This window comes from Microcaecilia unicolor, chromosome 9 (genome assembly GCF_901765095.1).
Source record: "Microcaecilia unicolor chromosome 9, aMicUni1.1, whole genome shotgun sequence".
Classification (NCBI taxonomy): domain Eukaryota; kingdom Metazoa; phylum Chordata; class Amphibia; order Gymnophiona; family Siphonopidae; genus Microcaecilia; species Microcaecilia unicolor.
Window position 1 is genome coordinate 197489655 of NC_044039.1, and position 19457 is coordinate 197509111.

The following is a 19457-nucleotide window of genomic DNA, read 5'->3' on the forward strand; positions in this document are numbered from 1 at the left end:
ATTCCCTTTATCATTTTAATTGCTCTTTGAACCTTTTCTAATTCCGCTATATCTTTTTTGAGATATGGCGACCATAGCTGAACGCAAAACTGAAGGTGAAGGAGTGATACAGAGGCATTATAAAATTCTCAGTCTTTTTTACAATCTCTTTCCTAATAATTCCTAGCATCCTGTTTGCTATTTTGGCCGCTGCCACACACTGGGCAGAAGATTTCAGCGTATTGTCTACAATAACACCTAAACCTATTTCTTGGGTGCTGATCCCCAAGATGAACCCCAGCATCCGGTAACTATGATTTGGATTATTCCAAATGTGCATCACTTTGCATTTCTCCACATTAAATTTCATCTGCCATTTGGATGCCCAATCTTACTGCAATTTTTCACAATCCGCAAGTGTTTTGACAACTTTGAATAGTTTTGTGTCATCTGCAAATTTAATCACCTCACTTGTCATTCCAATTTCCAGATCATTTCTAAATATGTTAAATAGCACTGGTCCCAATACAGATTCCTGTGGCACTCCACTATTCACTCTCCTCCATTGAGAAAAATGGCCATTTAACCCTATCTGCTGTTTTCTATTCAATAACCTATTCCTAATCCACAGAAGGACATTGTCTCCTATCCCATGACTCTTTAATTTTCTCAGGAATCTTTCATAGGGAACTTTGTCAAAACCTTTCTGAAAATCTAGATACACTACATCAACCGGTTCACCTTTATTCTCATGTTTGTTCATGCTTTCAAAGAAGTTAAGCAAATTGGTGAAGCAAGACTTCCCTTGGCTGACCCATACTGACTCTGCTTGGTTCAGATCCTATCTATCAGAGAGGCAACAATCCATAATGTTTGGCAGCAACTGATGGGCGCTGACCTATGGGGTACCACAAGGATTGATGCTGTCACCTATTCTGTTCAATATCTACCTCAAGCCAATAGCTGAGCTGATTCGGTCAATGGGCATTCATTTCTACAGCTACTCATACCCATTGAACCTGACTTACCTACAGCCCTGAATAAACCGATTACCTGTCTAACATCAATTCAAGAATGGGCTAAATACAACAAACTTTGCCTGAACCCAAGTAAAACCGAGCTTCTCTGGGTCTCTAACAGAAGTGGATACATACCTGACATCAAAATCTCTTTGGGAAGTATGAACTCCCCCTCAAATCACAAGTCAGGAACCTTGGATTCAACACTTACTCTGACTCCCCAAATCCAATCAACCTTCAAGAGCTGCTTCTACTATTTGCGACAGCTACACTGCCTCTCTCCTTACTTCGAGATGGTAAATCTTATCCCAGTAGTGCATGCCATGATAACATCAAGACTGGATTACTGTAATGCACTCTACACTGGTCTGACTAAAAAGGGCCTGCACCAGCTCAAATTGATTCAGAATGCTACAGCAAGACTCATAGAAGGTTCCAAGCGACGTGACCACATCACACCATTTTTGCAAAACCTTCACTGGCTACCAGTACAATACAGGGATAAATTTATAACTGTCAGACTTTCAAGGCCCTAAAAAGGAAATGGCCCCAAATAGAATGATCCTATACACACCTTCAAGGACACTAAGGCCCTCTCAAGGACTATCACTAACCACACCCTCTCCAAAAGATATTACACAATGTGATATCCGCAAGCGAGCCTTCTCTGGGAGTAGCCCCAGCACTCTGGAATGCACTCCCTGAAAGGCTCCGCTTAACACAAGACTATCTCTACTTCAGGGAGCAGGTGAAAGCTTGACTCTTCAACCAAGCCTTTAGTGGAAGAACTAACTTGTTAGTCTCATTCACATGCACAAGGAGTGACACGGGCTGCACATACTGCAGCAGAAGGACATGTTTATCCACTCCTACCCTAGCTGAGATAATATTTAACCATCTCTCTTATGTGCACCTCTCTTTAAATTAGTCACCTTATTTTCTAATTCCTCTTACCTATGTTAACCATCTCTCTGACTTCATGTGTAACTTTCTTTAGTCACCTTACTTTCTAACCCTTCTTACTCTTACCTATCTCTATATGTTCCATCTTTGTTTATACCCTACACTGTCAATTAAAAGGTTCTATTATATATTGTGTTGACATTGTAAGTAGTGTACTATGCCATACTTTGTATTGTTGTTTGAATAGTTTTACTGCTGAAATTGTCTATTGCTCATGTTTAATTTATTCTTACTGTACACTGCCTTGAGTGAATTCCTTCAAAAAGGCAATAAATAAATTCTAGTATATAAATAAAATAAACCATGTTTATGTGTTCCATAATTTTATTCTTTATAATAGTTTCCACTATTTTACCTAGCACTGACGTTGGGCCTACCGGTCTGTAATTTCCCAGATCACCCCTGGAACCCTTTTTAAAAATCAGCATCACATGGGTCACCCTCTAATCTTCAGGTACTACTGGGGCAGCGTTTTCAGCTTTGAGTCTTGCCTTTTGGCCTGGCTACAGCACCGCACACATTTTCCAAAGTGATGGTGGTGGTGGCTGCGCATCTTTTTGTTACCAGGGGATTAGAGTTCACCCATACCTGGATGTCTGGCTGATTCGAGTGAACTCATGTGGTAGAGGCCAGTCAGGCAACCTCTCAGGCTATCTCACTTGGAGTCTCTGGGATGGGTCATGAATTGACCCTAAAGCCACCTGATTCTGTCTCAGGTTCTGGAGTATCTGAGAGTCCATTTTAATATGCCCACGAATGGGTTTCCTTCCTGAGGAATGGGCGAAGAAGCTGCCGGTGCAGAGACGCTGGCTGTGCAAACTTCTGTAGCCCATGTTCTGAGGTATTTGCAGCTCTTGGGCTCCATGGCTGCAACTCTGGAGGTGGTACCTTGGGTGAGGGCTCACATGTGCCCTCTGCAGCAGATCCTGTTGTCACTGTGGGCTTCGGCCTGTCAGGACTTACATTTTTTTTCTCCTGTCCATGGTAAGACTCAGTCTGACATTCTGGGACTGTCTGGTGAACCTGTCAAGACAGACCCCTGGTCTGGGTGCTGGTCACTACGGCTGCGAGTCGCCTCGGTTGGGGAGCTCATTGTCTGAGATGGGTGGAACAGGGCACCTGGTCAAGCCAGGAGGCAACCTGGTCCATCAGCTGCCTGGAGACACAGGTGGTCCATCTGGCCTTGCAGGAATTTTGGCCCCTCCTGTAAGGGAAAGCATTCAGAGTGATGTCGGACAACACCATTGCAGTGCATATATCAACAAGTAGGGCAGAACCAGGAGTTGGGCGTTGGCCCTGGAGGCGGCAAGTCTTTGTCAGTGGGCAGAGACACATTTGCAAGCTCTCTCGGTGGTCCATTTTGTGTGCAAAGACAATGATGGAGGCAGACTTTCCCAGTCATTCTCTCCTGATCCGGGAGAATGGGAGTTAGGGCCCCAGGCCTTTCAGCTCATTGTGGACCGCTGGGGGCCTCTTCAGTTCAGCTTGGTGTCCAGAACCAGTGTGAAGGTGGAACACTTTTTCAGTCAGTGGAGGGACCCGGCCTCTTGGAATAGATGCACGTATAGCTTTGGCCGGTAGTGGCACGTAAGAATAGCCATACTGGGTCAGACCAATGGTCCATCTAGCCCAGTATCCTGCTTCCAACAGTGGCCAATCCAGTTCACAAGTACCTGGCAGAAACCCAATTAGTAGCAACATTCCATGCTACCAATCCCGGGGCAACATCTCTGTTTTCCCTCCATGGCTTCTCATTGGCTGCTTGTTGTGCAGAATTGTGCATTATCCTCATCTGGTCTTGTTGGCACGAGATTATCCTCACAGACCTTGATATGCAGATCTTCGGTGTCTGCTGGTGAAGAACCAACTTCCGCTGCCTAGGGGGTATTGGTCTGCTCTGGTAGGGGCCGGTAGAAATAGAAGATCCGGATCCCTTTTGACTTATGGTATGACCGTTGAGAGATGATGATTTGAGAAGTGTGGTTTTTCCTCTGTGGTGATTTCTACTCTGCTTTGCTCCAAGAAATCCTCGACGTCCATGGCTTATGTCAGGTCAATACCCCCCACTGATAAGACTTTAATGACCAAATCAAGTGGATTTATGTCAGGGTCTGGCCTGTGTTTGAATCCTGGTGTGGGGAATGGGCCCTATCTCCCTAGAGGGCTCAGGTTCTTGATGTTTTGGAATTTCTGCAAGACCACTTTGTATTTCTCATTTCGGAAATGGCGATCGCCATTGCGGCATAATTTAAGCCACTTTGAGCCTGCAAATAGGTGGGAAAATGTGGGATACAAATGCAACAAATAACCCCATGTCCACTTCACGCTTTCTGGTGATGTAAACCCGATGCATAAGCTTAAACTGAATGTTCTGCAGAGCCGCATTGGTAGTGGGTGCCCTTAATTCCCCGAAAGGTGTGTTGAAGTTGGTTAACACAAATATCTCCAGCCAAATCCTAGAGAATAGAATTGAATTGAATCGAATCTACCCGTTCTTGCTTGCATCTCTAGGTAGGCAAGCGAAAACCTCTACTTTATCCACCCCTTCTAACATCTCTTCCCAACTCCATCTCCTGCATAAGTTCCACACTTTCTGGCCATTTTAAATGTGTTTCCCTGTATTCTATATTGAATTCCACCTGACTCTTCAGCCCAAATGACTTCATACAATTATCCAACGCAAAGTAAATCTGTGCATTCCTGGAGATTTGTTTTTTGGTAGTGGCCTTGAACTGCTTGTCTGTGTTTTGCAGGTTTTTAGAGGAACACTGTATCCAGTTTTCTGTAGCTGGGCTTATCTTCTCAGCAGCCCTGTTGGGTACTTAAGGCTTTGAGGACTTACCTACGTGCATAGCTTCTCAATGTGTTGATTAGTAAAGAGCAAATTAGGAAAATCAGAAGGAGATTAGCATCTGAAGTGGGATGATGATGATGTGAAAACACGGCAGAGTTGAAATGAGATAAAATTGATTGTGGAGTCTGCGCTGCTTGACTGGGAACTGAGGTGGACACTGCTGGCCTATGAGGGTAACCAAGCTAAGCAAATTAACTTGGTTCTCAGATGGAATGTTTGTATGCATGCCTAATGAATATTCAGTGGAAATATCTAGAGGACCAGGGTTTGACACTGAATCTTTATTGCGACAAATAGTGGATGAGATACTAGTAAAGGCTGATCAAGGCTGTGATGCCCTATGAGTACAATCAGATCTTATCACAGCCTTTGATGCGGTGTCTCATAATACTACTACTTATTTCTATAGCACTACTAGACATACGCAGTGCTGTACACTTGAATGTGAAGAGACAGTCCCTGCTCGACAGAGCTCCCAAACGGGACAAATAAGGGAGAAGGGAATTACTAAGGTGGGACATGGCTACTGAACAAGTGAATAGGGGTTAGGAGTTAAAAGCAGCATCAAAAAGGTGGGCTTTTAGCCTAGACTTAAAGATGGCCAGACATGGAGCTTGACGTACTGGCTCAGGAAGTCAATTCCAGGCATATGGTGCAGCAAGATAAAAGGAACGGAGTCTGGAGTTAATGGTGGAGGAGAAGGGTGCAGATAAGGGATATTTACCCAGTAAGCGGAGTTCCCGGGTAGGAGAGTAGGGAGGGATAAGAGTGGAGAGGTACTGAGGAACTGCAGAATGAATGCTCTTGTAAGTCAATAAGAGGAGTTTGAACTGTATGCAGAAACAGGGAGCCAATGAAGTGACTTGAGGAGAGGGCTAATATGAGCATAGCAACACTGGCAGAGTCTCATCCTAAATTATTGCAATATTTTGGTGACATTGACGTCAAATCGTTGGTATTGCAATGGTTTGGTTCCTATTTTTTTTTTCTATCCTACACAGTGGATCTATTGGGATCATGAACTTTATACGAAGAGGTTCCTAGGTGTTCTGCAAGGATCATGTCTTTTGCCAGTTCTTTTTCATTTATATTTGGCAACTAGTGAAATTATGGGATAATTGGGAAATAGATTTCCACTTATCCAGCTCATTGTTCTTATGAAAAATCATCAGGAAGACGTTATTTCTAGATTTAATAATAGGTCATACATAGAAATAAACAAAACATAGAAAAGAAAATAAGATACCTTTTTTATTAGACTAACTTAATACATTTTTTTAATTAGCTTTCGAAGGAAACCTTTCTTCAGATCAGAAATGAGCAAATGTTGACCTCATTTCTGATCTGAGCTTCTTATTAAGCCTATTTCACATGAGCGTATCTTGTTTAGGAGGCACTGGTTGGCTAGGAAACACTGTCCTGGAATATGTGTTGTGACTAGAGGAGAGGCAGGTGTAATCTCTGAGGCTCGGGTGTAGGTGTCTCCACATGTCCACACGCTGATTCACAAGATTATCTACGGAGAAGTCCCGGGTTACATGTATAATCTGATTGACCTTCCAGCCAGAAACGGCTCAAAATCTTCTCGAACATATCTCAATTTGCATCTTCCTAATTGCAAAGGACTTAAGTACAAGACATATTATGCATCCAACTTCTCCGTCGTAGGCAGCCAACTCGGGAATGCCTTACCAAGATCCATTCGAATAGTCAATGACCTTCTACCTTTCCGGAAGCTACTAAAAACCTACCTCTTCAAGCAAGCCTACACAAATAACCTGTCTTAAGCTACAAGTCCATATGTATTTCCGGATCAGACTATGAAAACAGAACCTGCATTATGCTCCCCTTTTTAATTCTTTCTAGTACATCCCGCTTCCTACCCCTCCCTTACATTTTCCCATACTAAATCTACACGTTAATCCCAATACACACCCTCCTCCCATTCCCCTATCTCTTCCATCCTCCTTCCTTGCCCATCTTACCTATCCACACATAAATGACCACCTCTTTACTTACTATATTACAGCTGCACCCATTCTATATCACTTTGTTAACCTGATTTACTACGTAAGCCGCATTGAACCTGCTAATGAGTGGGATAGTGATAAATGTTACAAATAAATAAAAAAAAATTAAAAATGTCATAAATAAGTAAATGCATAAATAGATAAATACAAACTGCAGTTCGTGTGTGGGGGGGCAATGCCCCCCCCCCACAACCCCCAAATTAGGTTTCAACCTAATTCAGCCCCTCAAAATGACACACCGATTATGATTTATAACAAATTAGTACTCTATCTGTGAAAAGTTATTCTGTTATTATACGTCCTCTGTGTACGTCCGTATGCTGCTCTGACCTCCTTGTTCCAGACGCTGTTAAAAAAACAAAAGCACCGCCAGAACTTATGGGACCCGATACAAGAAAGAAGCTACGGTCGGTAAAAAAAAAGGATGGGAGGAGTCAAGATGGCGGCTCGAGCTGGAGGCTCCGCGGTTAGCATGAGCTGAAACTCTGTTTGTTCAACCTTATTTCGTCTCTCTATATGCCACATACTAAGAGGAAGGGGGTAGTAAAGGGTTTACCACCGTCAGCCCGATTACCTGCCCCCGCTCAGCAAACGCTTCTACGTTATGTCTCCAGCACCCCAGCGAGAACCGGTGAGAGGGACCCCGCATTTGGATTTGTGGAAGGAGCGACATCTCCATTAGGGGTAGAGACATCGCTATCCCCACCGGACTTTAACCCACCGCTTTGTCCTGCAATCCAGCGGTCGAGTATTGAGGAACCGGAAGTCGGGGACCGAAGGCCCTCAGACGGAGGTACTCTGCCCCAGGAAGCAGACGTTACAACTATGGAACAAGCGGTTCCACAAGCGGTAACTCTACAATCCATTTGGTCAGCTATTCAACAACTGATGACTCTGGCTACAAAAACCTCTCAGGATATGACTTTGCTGGTAAATAAAATAGATGCTTTAACGTTAGCTCATGAGGATGTTAAAATAGATTTGTCTAATCAAAAATCTGAAATCTCATCTCTGAAAGCAGTAACAGATACTCTGATAAAAGATAAAATTAAGGTTTCCTTAAAATTAGAAATTCTTGAAAACTATAATAGACGTCTGAACCTACGGATTTTAAATTTTCCTGTTTCACCTGGAATCGCCCCGATTGATTTCTTGAAAAAATATTTGATGGAAGTTTTGGCTTATCCTCAATCTGCAATTCCGCCGATAAATAACATTTATTATTTACCTGAATCCAAACAATCTAAGGCGAATCCAACAGAAAAGATACAGACACCTGAACTGAATTTACAAGATTTATCAGCATTACTAGAGGAATCTATATCAGAAGTATCAATGCGAAGGACTCTTTTGGTATCATTCGTTTTTGAGCAGGATATGAATGCCTTATTAAGACTTTAAGAACTCAAATAAAGAATTTTGTGGTCATAAAATCTGGATCTTTCCAGATGTGGTTAGATCCACACAAGATCGTAGAAAAGCATTTCTTGTCTACAGAGAGGAGGTTAAAGCATTGGGAGCTTCTTTTGTATTGGTTTATCCATGCAAATGTTGTATTAAATACCTGGGAAACAAGTACATCTTTTTTGAACCAGGTCAGCTTAAAACGTTTATAGATAGTAAGAAACTGTCCAGATAGTGATTGATGAGTATTAAGAAATAGTATAAAAAGCTGGGGGTATACGAGCCAGGCCGTTTACTTTCATGTCTCTCCTTTAACTAGATGTCTCCTCTCCCTATATAATTGTGGTCTAAGAAAGCGATTTATCTTTTCTTTTTGTTTACTTTGCCTATTTTTTAGAGAAAGCAAAATAGTTGTGGAGATTAACATTTTTCCTTTTTGGATATGGATGAATGATGCTACTTCTCTAATTACTTTGCTGTATTTCCGATTTATAAGTATTATCTTGTAAATTTTGAAAACTTAATAAAGAAATTCAATAAAAAAAAAGGCTGGGGGGCGGGGAGTCCTTGGTGGGAATTGTCCCCCCCCCCCCCCTTAAGTGGGAATTGTCTCGAGAGGAATCAGTGGGTGGGAACTCACCTGATACCGTATTTTGCTTGCCCACTGCTTTAGGTGTGTTACTGAAACCTTGAGAAGTGATTTATTAGATAGATGAGGGAAAAAAATCCATGCTATTTCTAACCTAAATATTCATAGTGCAGAGAACAGGGATGCTCAGTGAGCTTGTACTAATTTCCAGATCATCTTGCAGGGATATCCTTGCTAGGCTAGCTGGAGAAGTTCAGGTGACCTTCGCTTGGTTTTTGGCACTCTTGGAAGATAAATCTCTCTAGCTGTCCTGCATCTGCAGTAATTGAATATTTTGCTTTGGATAGTAGCGAAATGTCTGAACAGACAAGCAGCACCATTTCTCTCCAAATCCCTCCTTCCCTCCCTTCCTTTAAGTATGACGGAATTGCTTGTTATCACACTCATAGCATGTAAATGCTGGAGGCTACAGAAACTGGGTCAGAGTCATCTCGCTTCCGTTACTTTACAGTATAACAAACCATTTCTTCTGTTTAAAAAAAAAAATCTCAAATTGGAAGAGTACAAGTAGTTACATGCTGCAGTGAATGTTATTACCAAAATGTATTTTACAAACCAAGGTCATCTGTGAAATAGGTTTTTATTATTTGGGGCATATTTTTTTTTTATTGTTTCTGCGTATAGAGTGGGCAAACTTCCTGGAAAGGTTAATCATAGTCCCCTGAGCCCTTTCTTCACCTTTGTATCTCGAATTATGGAAGAATTAGCCTTGACTTGGGACAGTGGGGTGCAGGCAGTGGTGTGCTGGAGCCGGCTCGCAAGAGCCGGTTGTTACATTTTATACCGACTTGCGAGCCGGTTGTTTCCTACTGCGAGCCGGCTCTCCTCCCTCCCTCCTGCCCGATCAATCGATCAGTCGCCCGCCCGATCCCTCACTGTAACCAACCGTCACCTGACTCTTTTAATTCTTAGGCGGGGCAGGCAGTCTTGCCTGCCCGCTACCAGCGCTGACTCTCCCCTGCCGGTTTGCGCTTTAAAAATGGCCACCGAGACTTCCAGAGACGGCCTCGCAAGACTTCTACTGAAGTCTCGGCAGCCATTTTGAAGCGCGAACCGGCAAGGGAGAGTCAGCGCTGGTAGCAGGCAGGCAAGACTGCCTGCCCCGCCGAAGAATTAGAAGAGTCAGGTCGGCGAGGGACGGGACGGACCCGGAGGGAGGGAGGGAGAAGTCGCCGGTGAACATTTTGGGAGGGGTGGCAGGGGAGAGAAGGGAGTCCCTGGGCATGAGTGGATGGAGGGGAGAGAACTAAGGGTCGCGCTGGACATGGGTGCATGCAGGGCAGGAGAGAGGAGGGTCACTGCTGGACATGGGTGGATGGAGAGCAGGGGAGAGGAGGGTCACTGCTGGACATGGGTGGATGGAGGGCAGGGGAGAGGAGGGTCACTGGGTATGGGTGCATGCAGGGCAGGGGTTACTGCTGGACATGGGTGGATGGAGGACAGGGGAAAGGAGGGTCACTGCTGGACATGGGTGGATGGAGAGCAGGGGAGAGGAGGGTCACTGCTGGACATGGGTGGATGGAGAGCAGGGGAGAGGAGGGTCACTGCTGGACATGGGTGGATGGAGGGCAGGGGAGAGGAGGGTCACTGCTGGACATAGGTGGATGGAGGACAGGGGAAAGGAGGGTCACTGCTGGACATGGGTGGATGGAGGACAGGGGAAAGGAGGGTCACTGCTGGACATGGGTGCATGCAGGGCAGGGGAGAGGAGGGTCACTGCTGGACATGGGTGGATGGAGGACAGGGGAAAGGAGGGTCACTGCTGGACATGGGTGCATCAAGCAGGGGAGGGGAGAGGAGGGTCACTGCTGGACATGGTGCATGCAGGGCAGGGGAGAGGAGGGGAGAGAGAAGAAATGCTGGACATGGATGGAGGGGAGAGAAGAGTGAGGAAGGAGATGAGGGAAAAGGAAGAGAGGAGAAAAACTGCACATGGATGAAGAAAATAGGCAGAAGCTGAGGACCAGAAATGAAGAAGAAAGGAGGAAAGGAAAGAAATAAATGGAAAGGAAGCCCTGGAAACGGAGTTAAGAGGACAGATAGCAGCAGAATCGGATACTGGGCCAGCATGATCAGAAAAGCAGTCACCAGACAACAAAGGTAGAAAAAAAATCATTTTATTTTCATTAAAGTGTTTGGAATATGTTCACTTTGAGAATCAGGTGCTCAACATTAAAAGTTTATATTTATTTACAGCATTTTATCGCACATTAAACATGAATTAGATTGGAACCTGGGATCATTTAATTTTTTTCCTGGAGGAATGCATTGCCACCCCTCACCCCAGGCTCTCTCCCCGGCCATAGCCAGCTCTGCAATTTGGGGGGGGGGGGGGGGGGGGGGCGCAGAGGGGGACCAGGGAGAGAGCCTGTTGTTAAACATTTACTAGCGCACCACTGGGTGCAGGCATATCCCTGAGGTGAGTGTCCTGCTGACCGTCAAGACCAGGCAATTTCAGAAAATAAAGGAGTATAGGGGTTGATATTCAAACTGATTTAACCGGCCAGAAACTGCTCCTGGCTGCTTAAATCACCTGCGCGGAACTATCCGCTGAATATCATTGCTGCTGAACTGAGAGCTGATTATTTTGTGGGCAGTCCGGGGGTAGAGTCGGCACTTAGCCACCTAAGTTAAGTGGCCAAATCACATAAAACACAGTCCTGTCTTTATGTGGTGTTTCTTAGGTGATTAAGTGCTGAATATTGCATGTGCGGTTTCTAGAATCGAATGGACTGCAGGACCTGAGGCAGCATGGTTTCACTAGACGAGGTGCAAAGAAAAGCTACAAAAATGGTATGGGATTTACGTTGCAAACCATATGAGGAGAGACTTGCCGACCTGAACATGTATACTTTGGAAGAAAGGAGAAACGGGGGGTGACGATACAGGTGTTCAAATATTTGAAAGGTATTAATCCGCAAACAGACCTTTTCCGGAGATGGGAAGGTGGTAGAACTAGAGGGCATGAATTCAGGTTGAAGGGGGGGGGGGGGGGGGGGCAGACTCAGGACTAATGTCAGGAAGTATTTATTCACAGAAAAGGGTGGTGGATACATGGAATGCCCTCCCGCGGGAGGTGGTGGAGATTAAAACGGTAATGGAATTCAAACATGCGTGGGATAAACACAAAGGAATCCTGTTTAGAAGGAATGGATCCACAGAATCTTAGCGTGCAGGACGTCAGACTCTCAGAAACAGAAGCCTGCCCTGCAGATCAGCAACGCGGCCGCGCAGGCTTCTGTTTCTGTGAGTCGTGCAGGACTTCAGACTCACAGAAACAGAAGTCTGCCCTTGCAGATCAGCAACGCGGCTGCGCCAGACAAAAAGACTTCGGTTGACGGGGGTTGGGGACCCCCACCAGGAAAGGTACCTGACGGCGGCGGGGGAGGGTTGGCGGGAGGCGGGGGGTCGAAGGGGTTGGCGACGGGGTAGGGGCCAGGGCCAAATCTACGGGGACCCATGCCCCCGTGGCCCCACGTAGCTACGCCCCTGGTTTAAATACGCCACTGCTAGAAAGTAAAGGGTCCAATATTTCAAAAAAAAAGCTGAGCTCTGAAATGTATACTCCTAACTTAGGCTCCTAAAATTGTGCCCTATTTTTTAGTCAGGAGCTTTTCAGCTGAAAATTGATCTTGCAAATGTAGGCCTGCCATTCATTCACCTAGATTTATTATTCTGATTTATAAGTCTTGGGTTGAAAATCAGTGCCAAGCAGTAGCGTAGCTACGTGGGGCCAGGGGGGGCCTGGGCCCCCATAGATTTGGCCCTGGACCCCCCTGCCGACGACCCTCTCGACCCCCCCCCCTCCAGCTGCCAACCCTCCCCTGCCATCGCCGTGACCTTTGCTGGCGGGGGACCCCAATCCCTGCCAGCCGAGGTCCTCTTCTTCCTGCAAAGGCTTCGTTCTGTTTTTGACGTCCTGCACGTTGTATGTGCAGAACGTTAGACTCACAGAAACAGAACGAAGCCTTGCGCGGGAAGAAGAGGACCTCGGTTGGCGAGGATTGGGGTCCCCTGCCAGCAAAGGTAGGCAGCGGCGGCGGGGGAGGGTTGGCGACGGGAGGGGGGATCGAGATGGTCATCAGCCGGGGGGGGGGGGGGGTCACCTCGGGCTCTGGACCCCCCTCCCGCCGAAGTCTGGCTTTTGTTCCGTGCTCTAAATTCTCCCCTGTTGCTGTCCACTTTTTATTCTTCTAAATTTAACAGTTTAGAGATATTTTGAGTGTGAAGTTAGACATTCAGCCCTAGTAAATTTTCAGAGAGACCAATTTAGCAGCATAACTCTCAAAGTTAGGAGCACAAATCATTTGAATATAGGATTCACAGTTTTTATTTATCTCAGCATTTCTAGAGTGCCTTATATAATAGGGTATTTTACAACACATTATACACAGGTACATTGAGTTCCTTCCCCACAGAGCTTTTGTACTCTGTGTATGGACTTAGAACAATGGGAAGTAAAATGACTTGCCAAAGAGCACAGCAAGCGGCCTGGTCCCTGTCTAGTCACTGGGCTGAACTTTCTGCAGATGTTTCAGTAGCTAGAACAGAGCCTTAAAGGAGAAGATGAAACAATCCCTGAGCCAGAATATTCATTGTCTCAGAAATGGTAGGAATACTGTTGAAAAGTCAGTTTGAATGCCTGGAGGACTTAATAGACAGCAGGACAGGAAGAAGGTTTTGTCATGTCCCTCTGTCTTTCATGTCTCTTGGATTAGGCAAAGCAAAGACTCATCCTCTTGGCTTCTTGGTGGGCTGCTGTTATATCATTTAGCACAGACCCCCCCCCCCCCCCACACACACACACACACAAATGCAGAGGTGACAGAGTGTGGGAAAGTTTGTTTTCTCTGTAGTTTTTTTTTTCTTTTTCTGTTTTTCTTCCTAACCTGCAAGTAGGTACAAGGATACATACATAAAAACTTAAAATAAGACCAAGACTGTAGAACATAAAACACTAGTAAAAAAGCCCCGTTTTTGCGTGTCCCTCGACAAGTCAGGAAATATCCTAGTTTGTAAACCTCTAAAGGTTTTCTCTTTTTTTTTTCTGGAAAAATTTCTTTAATATCCATGACTTGTCCGAGGTCAACGCAACCGTAGCTAATAAAGTTGATGCAGTTACTTGTTCTGTATCAGAACTTTCAAGCAATGCAGAGACATCTAATACTTGATTATTTAATTGTTTGCTCTCCTTTTTTAACAGCCTGGGAAATAGGAGGAAACTGTTCATCCCCTATATCCAGCACGTCTTTAAAGTAATTTCTTAACATTTCCCCCGGAGAGATCAGAGGTTGCAAAGGAAAATTTATAAATCGCAAGTTATTGCTTTTTGAACAGTTTCAAGAAATTCTGATTTTCTCCTTAGGTTAGTTAAATCTTTAACCATAGTCATTTGCAAAGTTTGTATCTGTTGCACTTCTTTCTCAAGGTTTTTAGTTTGTAAAGTCACAGATTTAACTTCAGTTTCCATTTCCTTCATTTTCCCATTCAATAGAAGAATTTCTTCATTCTTCATTTTCATCTGGGGGCGTAAAGCCTTCCCCAGTTCAGTAATTAGATGCCAAAGATTGTCTAATGTTACTTCAGTAGGTTTTTTAAAAAGGCGTGTAAATATGGGAACCCTATTATAGAAATTCCCTTTATATGACCCTTAATTATAATCGTGTTCAGGCTTCCCATAGGGCCCGATGCTCAAAGTAAACTGGGCTTGCAACGTTTCATTTAGATTGCTTTTAGCCTGAGGAAATGAGAAAGTCACCGTGGATTTAGGAATTGGTTATTGGACAGAAAGCAGAAGGTAGGGTTAAATGGCCATTTTTCTCAATGGAGGAGGGTGAATAGTGGAGTGCCGCAGGGATCTGTACTGGGACTGGTGCTATTTAACATATTTATAACTGATCTGGAAATCGGAACGACAAATGAGGTGGTTAAATTTGCAGATGACACGAAACTATTCAGAGTTGTCAAAACACATGCGGATTGTGAAAAATTGCAGGAAGAACTTAGGAAACTGGAAGACTGGGCATCCAAATGGCAAATGAAATTTAATGTGGACAAACACAAAGTGATGCACATTGGGAAGAATAATCTGAATTATTGTTACCTGATGCTAGGGTTCACCTTAGGGTGGCGGGGATAGTGCTGGGCAGACTTATACGGTCTGTGCCAGAGCCAGTGGTGGGAGGCGGGACTGGTGGTTGGGAGGCGGGGATGGTGCTGGGCAGACTTATACAGTCTGTGCCAGAGCTGGTGGTTGGGAGGCGGGGATGGGGCTGGCCAGACTTGTACGGTCTGTGCACTTAAGAGGGCAATACAAATAAAAAAGTAGCACATATGAATTTATCTTCTTGGGCAGACTGGATGGACCGTGCAGGTCTTTTTCTGCCGTCATCTACTATGTTACTGTGTTAGGAGTCACAACTCAAGAAAAAGACCTAGGGGTCATTGTAGACAATACGCTGAAATCTTCTGCCCCGTGTGTGTCGGCGGCCAAAAAAGCAAACAGGATGCTAGGAATTATTAGGAAAGGGATGCATGATGAGGCCTGACCTTGAGTATTGTATTTAATTCTGGTCGCTGTATCTCAAAAAAGATACAGCGGAAGTAGAAAAGGTTCAAAGAAGAGTGACCAAAATGATAAAGACGGAACTCCTCCCATATGAAGAAAGGTTAGACAAGTTCCTGGAGGAAAAGTCCATAGTCTGTTATTGAGATGGGCATGGGATTGGTAGCATGGAATGTTGCTACTAAATTGGTTTCTGCCAGGTACTTTTGACCTGGATTGGCCACTGTTGGAAACAGGATACTGGGCTAGAGCAGTGGCGTAGCGGGGGGGGGGGGGGGGGCTGCCACCCGGGGCGGGGCGGTTCGCCGTTGCACCCCCCCAGGTGCAGCACGATGACATCCCCCCCCCCTCGGCGCATCGACACCACCCGACCAGCTCCTGCACCCTACCTTTAAAAAGAATGTCGGAATCCGAGGCGAGGCGCAGCCCTCCCTCGCGCCTGCCCTGCACGTAAAAGAAATGTGGACCGTCGGGCCTTCTCTCGCTCTGTCTGTCCCGCCCTTGCAGAAATAGGAAGTTGCGTCAGCGGAGGGCGGGACAGATAGAGCGAGGGAAGGCCTGGCGGTCCAAATTTCTTTTACATGCAGGGCAGGCGCCAGGCGCTGCGCCTCGCCTTGGATTCCGATATTCTTTTTAAAGGTAGGGTGTGGGAGCTGGTCGGGGGGTGTCGGTGCGCCGAGGGGGGGAGCTGGCAGGGAGCACCCCCCCCCCCCCCCCCCCCCCCGAGCTGACATCCGGGGCGGACCGCCCCTCCCACCCCCCCCCTTGCTACGCCACTGGGCTAGAAGGACCATTGGTGTGATCTAGTATGGCTATTGTTATGTTCTTAGTCTCAATGAAACATCTTTTTGCTGCTAATGCACAGAGCCTTTTGTCCGCTGTTTTACTGGACGCAGAGACCAAAGTCTTACGCTAATGAGCTTGTTTGTATTAAAATGATCTCATTATCAATTCCTAGAACAGTGGCGCAGGGAAGCTCCCTGCCCTAATGACTAAAACCTTTCAAGTAACAGCTGTATCCTTGTGATGCTTCTTAGCAGGGATAAAGTTCGCTGCTAAGAACATAGGATATGAGCTGTAGAACAGTGAAGTTATTTTGGATTCTTCCCTCAGTAGTATTTTGTGTGTATCTGGCTGAGCATTTACAGTGTGCTTTGGCTGGTCAGGTGCAGTCTCTTTATTTGTGCATTAGGTAATTTTATTTATTTATTTAGATTTTGCTCACACCTTTTTCAGTAGTAGCTCAAGGTGAGTTACATTCAGGTACATTGGATATTTCTCTGTCCCAGGAGGGCTCACAATCTAAGTTTGTACCTGAGGCAATGGAGGGTTAAGTGACTTGCCCAAGATCACAAGGGGCAGCAGTGGAATTTGAACCGGCCACCTCTGGATTGCAAGACCGGTGCTCTGACCACTAGGCCACTCCTCACAAGACGGGAATTATCTAACCTGACAGCCAGCAGGGGAACATAAAAATTTTAGCCCTGACTTTAATACATTTTTTTGCCAAGCTGTTGAAGGCAGAGCCCTCTTCAGGTCAGATATCAAATGTGAAGAAGATGCCTCTGCTTTCAAAGTCTTGCTGGATATCTGACTGATGGGCTCTGCCTTTGAAAGCTTCTCAAAAAAAAAAATGTGAAGTCAGTCCAATAAAATGGTATTTGCCTTATTTTCCTTTCTTTCGTTTTGTTTTATTTCTGTTTATTACCTTTAAAGTGGATTAACACAGCAGCCATGCTGCTTTATCCAGGCCTTTATTTTGGAAGCATTCGCCTATGTAAATGGCAGCATTTAAACATTGGAGAGGCCTAGATGTTTAAACGCCATTTCAGAACAGGGACCATTCACATGTGGAAAGCTGAGTGTGTCTAGATGGCAAAGGAGATTGGATAGTGCCTACACCCCTGATGACAATTTGCCAGCAGAACCTTCACCCCCAGTCTCATTCCCGTATATTGAAGCCTGACACCTAGTGGTAATACCACAATATTACCACTAGAAGGCTTGGCAGCCATTTTGAGCCAGTAGAGCATAGCCAGCATCTCGCTAGACACCAGGGAGCCCCAGTAAGGCCATGGATGGGATTGGTGGATGGAAGGTTCTGCTGAGGAGAGGACTGGTTTTTGGTACATTGCATTGCAAAGAGGGCGAGCACATGTTTTAGTGAGGTGTTCACAAAATGACAAAAATATCGTGAATACAATGTTTTCACTTCCAGATGAGTTGTCGTCATTGTTCGGAGTGATAGGGGTTGAAGCAGTGCTCTGCGCTACAAGTAGGGCGTTTCCGAAGGTGAAGGCCAAACAAGCATGGAGTTTGTTGTGACAGGATAACTGGCCCGTCTGACAGGATTTGGCTCCCACTTCCCAGTGACAGGAGAGCGAACGAACGATGCTCGCTTTTCCCGTCCTCTCTTGTGTTAAGCCAGACTTCTCACATTTAAGCACTTTTTATCTGAGGTTGTAAGCTGCAGAAGCATTTAAAATTTTTTTTTTCATTCCTGTGTGGTCTTTGCAGGGCGCAACTCGCTTAACTCCTGACCTGTCTTCTTCGCCTCCTGTCAGCTACATCCCTGGGGTGCAGAAACCAGAGGCCGTCGTGCATGCTATGAAGGTAAACCCCTCCCCCCCCCCCATTCAGGTGAAGGATGTACCTGCAACAAAACCCCTGATCAGTGTTTGCTAGAAGTTAATTAGACAGGTGTGTAAATATATCCTTGCTGTCCAAAGGATGACGTTGTTTCTGGTGTTTGGCCTTGGGGTAACAAATTGATTTGAAAGCAAACAGTTAACTCCATGACCTAAGGTAAGTTCTCAGGCACAAGCCCATTCTGTGTGCTTAGCAGTTCCCTTTTTCCTTCAGGCAGTAAGGAAAAGAGGCTTTTGTTTGTTTTTGGTTAAAATTCATGGCCTTGGGTATCCCTTGTTTTCCCAGTACTGGGTCAGGCAGGAAGAGGAGTTTTGATAAGTTTACAGCATCAGACACAGATTAGAAAAGATCAACTACCCCCGTGCCAGGGATCCTGTGCAACCTTGAACAAGTCACTTCGGGGCCCTGTTTCTTAAGCCCTATGAACGCAGAAAAAGTAGCCTACGCAGGATGCGCTAAAGGGTTCCATTGTTACTTTTGGCATGTGTGTGCGCTAAGCACTTGGTAAAATTTTTTTTTTTTTGTATATTTTTTGAGGGGTGTGTCGGGGCAGAGAGTGAATACAAACAGAGCAGATCAATCAGTGCTATGGTTTCAAACTTTATTATAGGATAATTGCCGGACACAGGCTGTGTTTCGCCCACAAGGGCTGTGTCAGGGGCTTGAAATCGATGCAAGCTTAAAAAAAAAAAAAAAAAAAACCAAAAAACAGCAGGGTAAAAAACCAGCAGATTGATTTCCTCCAAAACAAGGTCTATAAATGCGCTCAAAGGAGGGACATCATATTGTCACGTTGATCAAGTGCATTGATTCCAAGCCCCTGACGCAGCCCTTGTGGGCGAAACACAGTTTGTGTCGGGCAGTTATCCTATAATAAAGTTTTGAACCATACCACTGATTGATCTGCTCTGTTTGTATCCTCGTTGGATTTTGCGGATCGTCTGCCTTGTTTTCTTAGGGGCAGAGAGTGGGCATTCTTGCTGTAACCACTTAGTGCCATCTACATTACCACGCACAAACTGGTTAGTGCCTGGTTCACGTGGCGGCCTTTCCCATCAACAAATAGGTGTTGATAAGTGCTCCTGTGGTAATTTTTTTTAATGGCTATGCACTAATGCTACAATTAGCATACATCAACAAGGGAAGAGTCCAGTGTAAATGTCTAAATAATCAACACGATGTATTAAAATTCCAGATATTCCTTTATTCTCAAATATTATCTTCTTTTGTATATAGTTGAGCATTTAGCTATGGCTCGACGGTGGCCAAACCCGTTTCACTTTCCATGCTTCATCAGGAGCCGTGCATCAACTTTCTTATAATATCAAACAAGATGGTATCGCAT

At 45.2% G+C, this 19457-nt stretch overlaps 1 protein-coding gene across 5 annotated transcripts in view; it reads left to right on the forward strand.

Moving 5' to 3' along the window:
- LOC115477268 (coiled-coil domain-containing protein 85C-like) overlaps positions 1-19457 on the forward strand; it is a 258614-nt gene that overhangs the window by 229041 nt on the left and 10116 nt on the right. For all 5 annotated transcript variants that reach the window (XM_030214032.1, XM_030214035.1, XM_030214033.1 and 2 more), the window contains one exon: positions 17981-18076. In XM_030214032.1, the coding sequence (XP_030069892.1) occupies positions 17981-18076 (96 nt within the window). The remainder of the gene's footprint in view (positions 1-17980; positions 18077-19457) is intronic.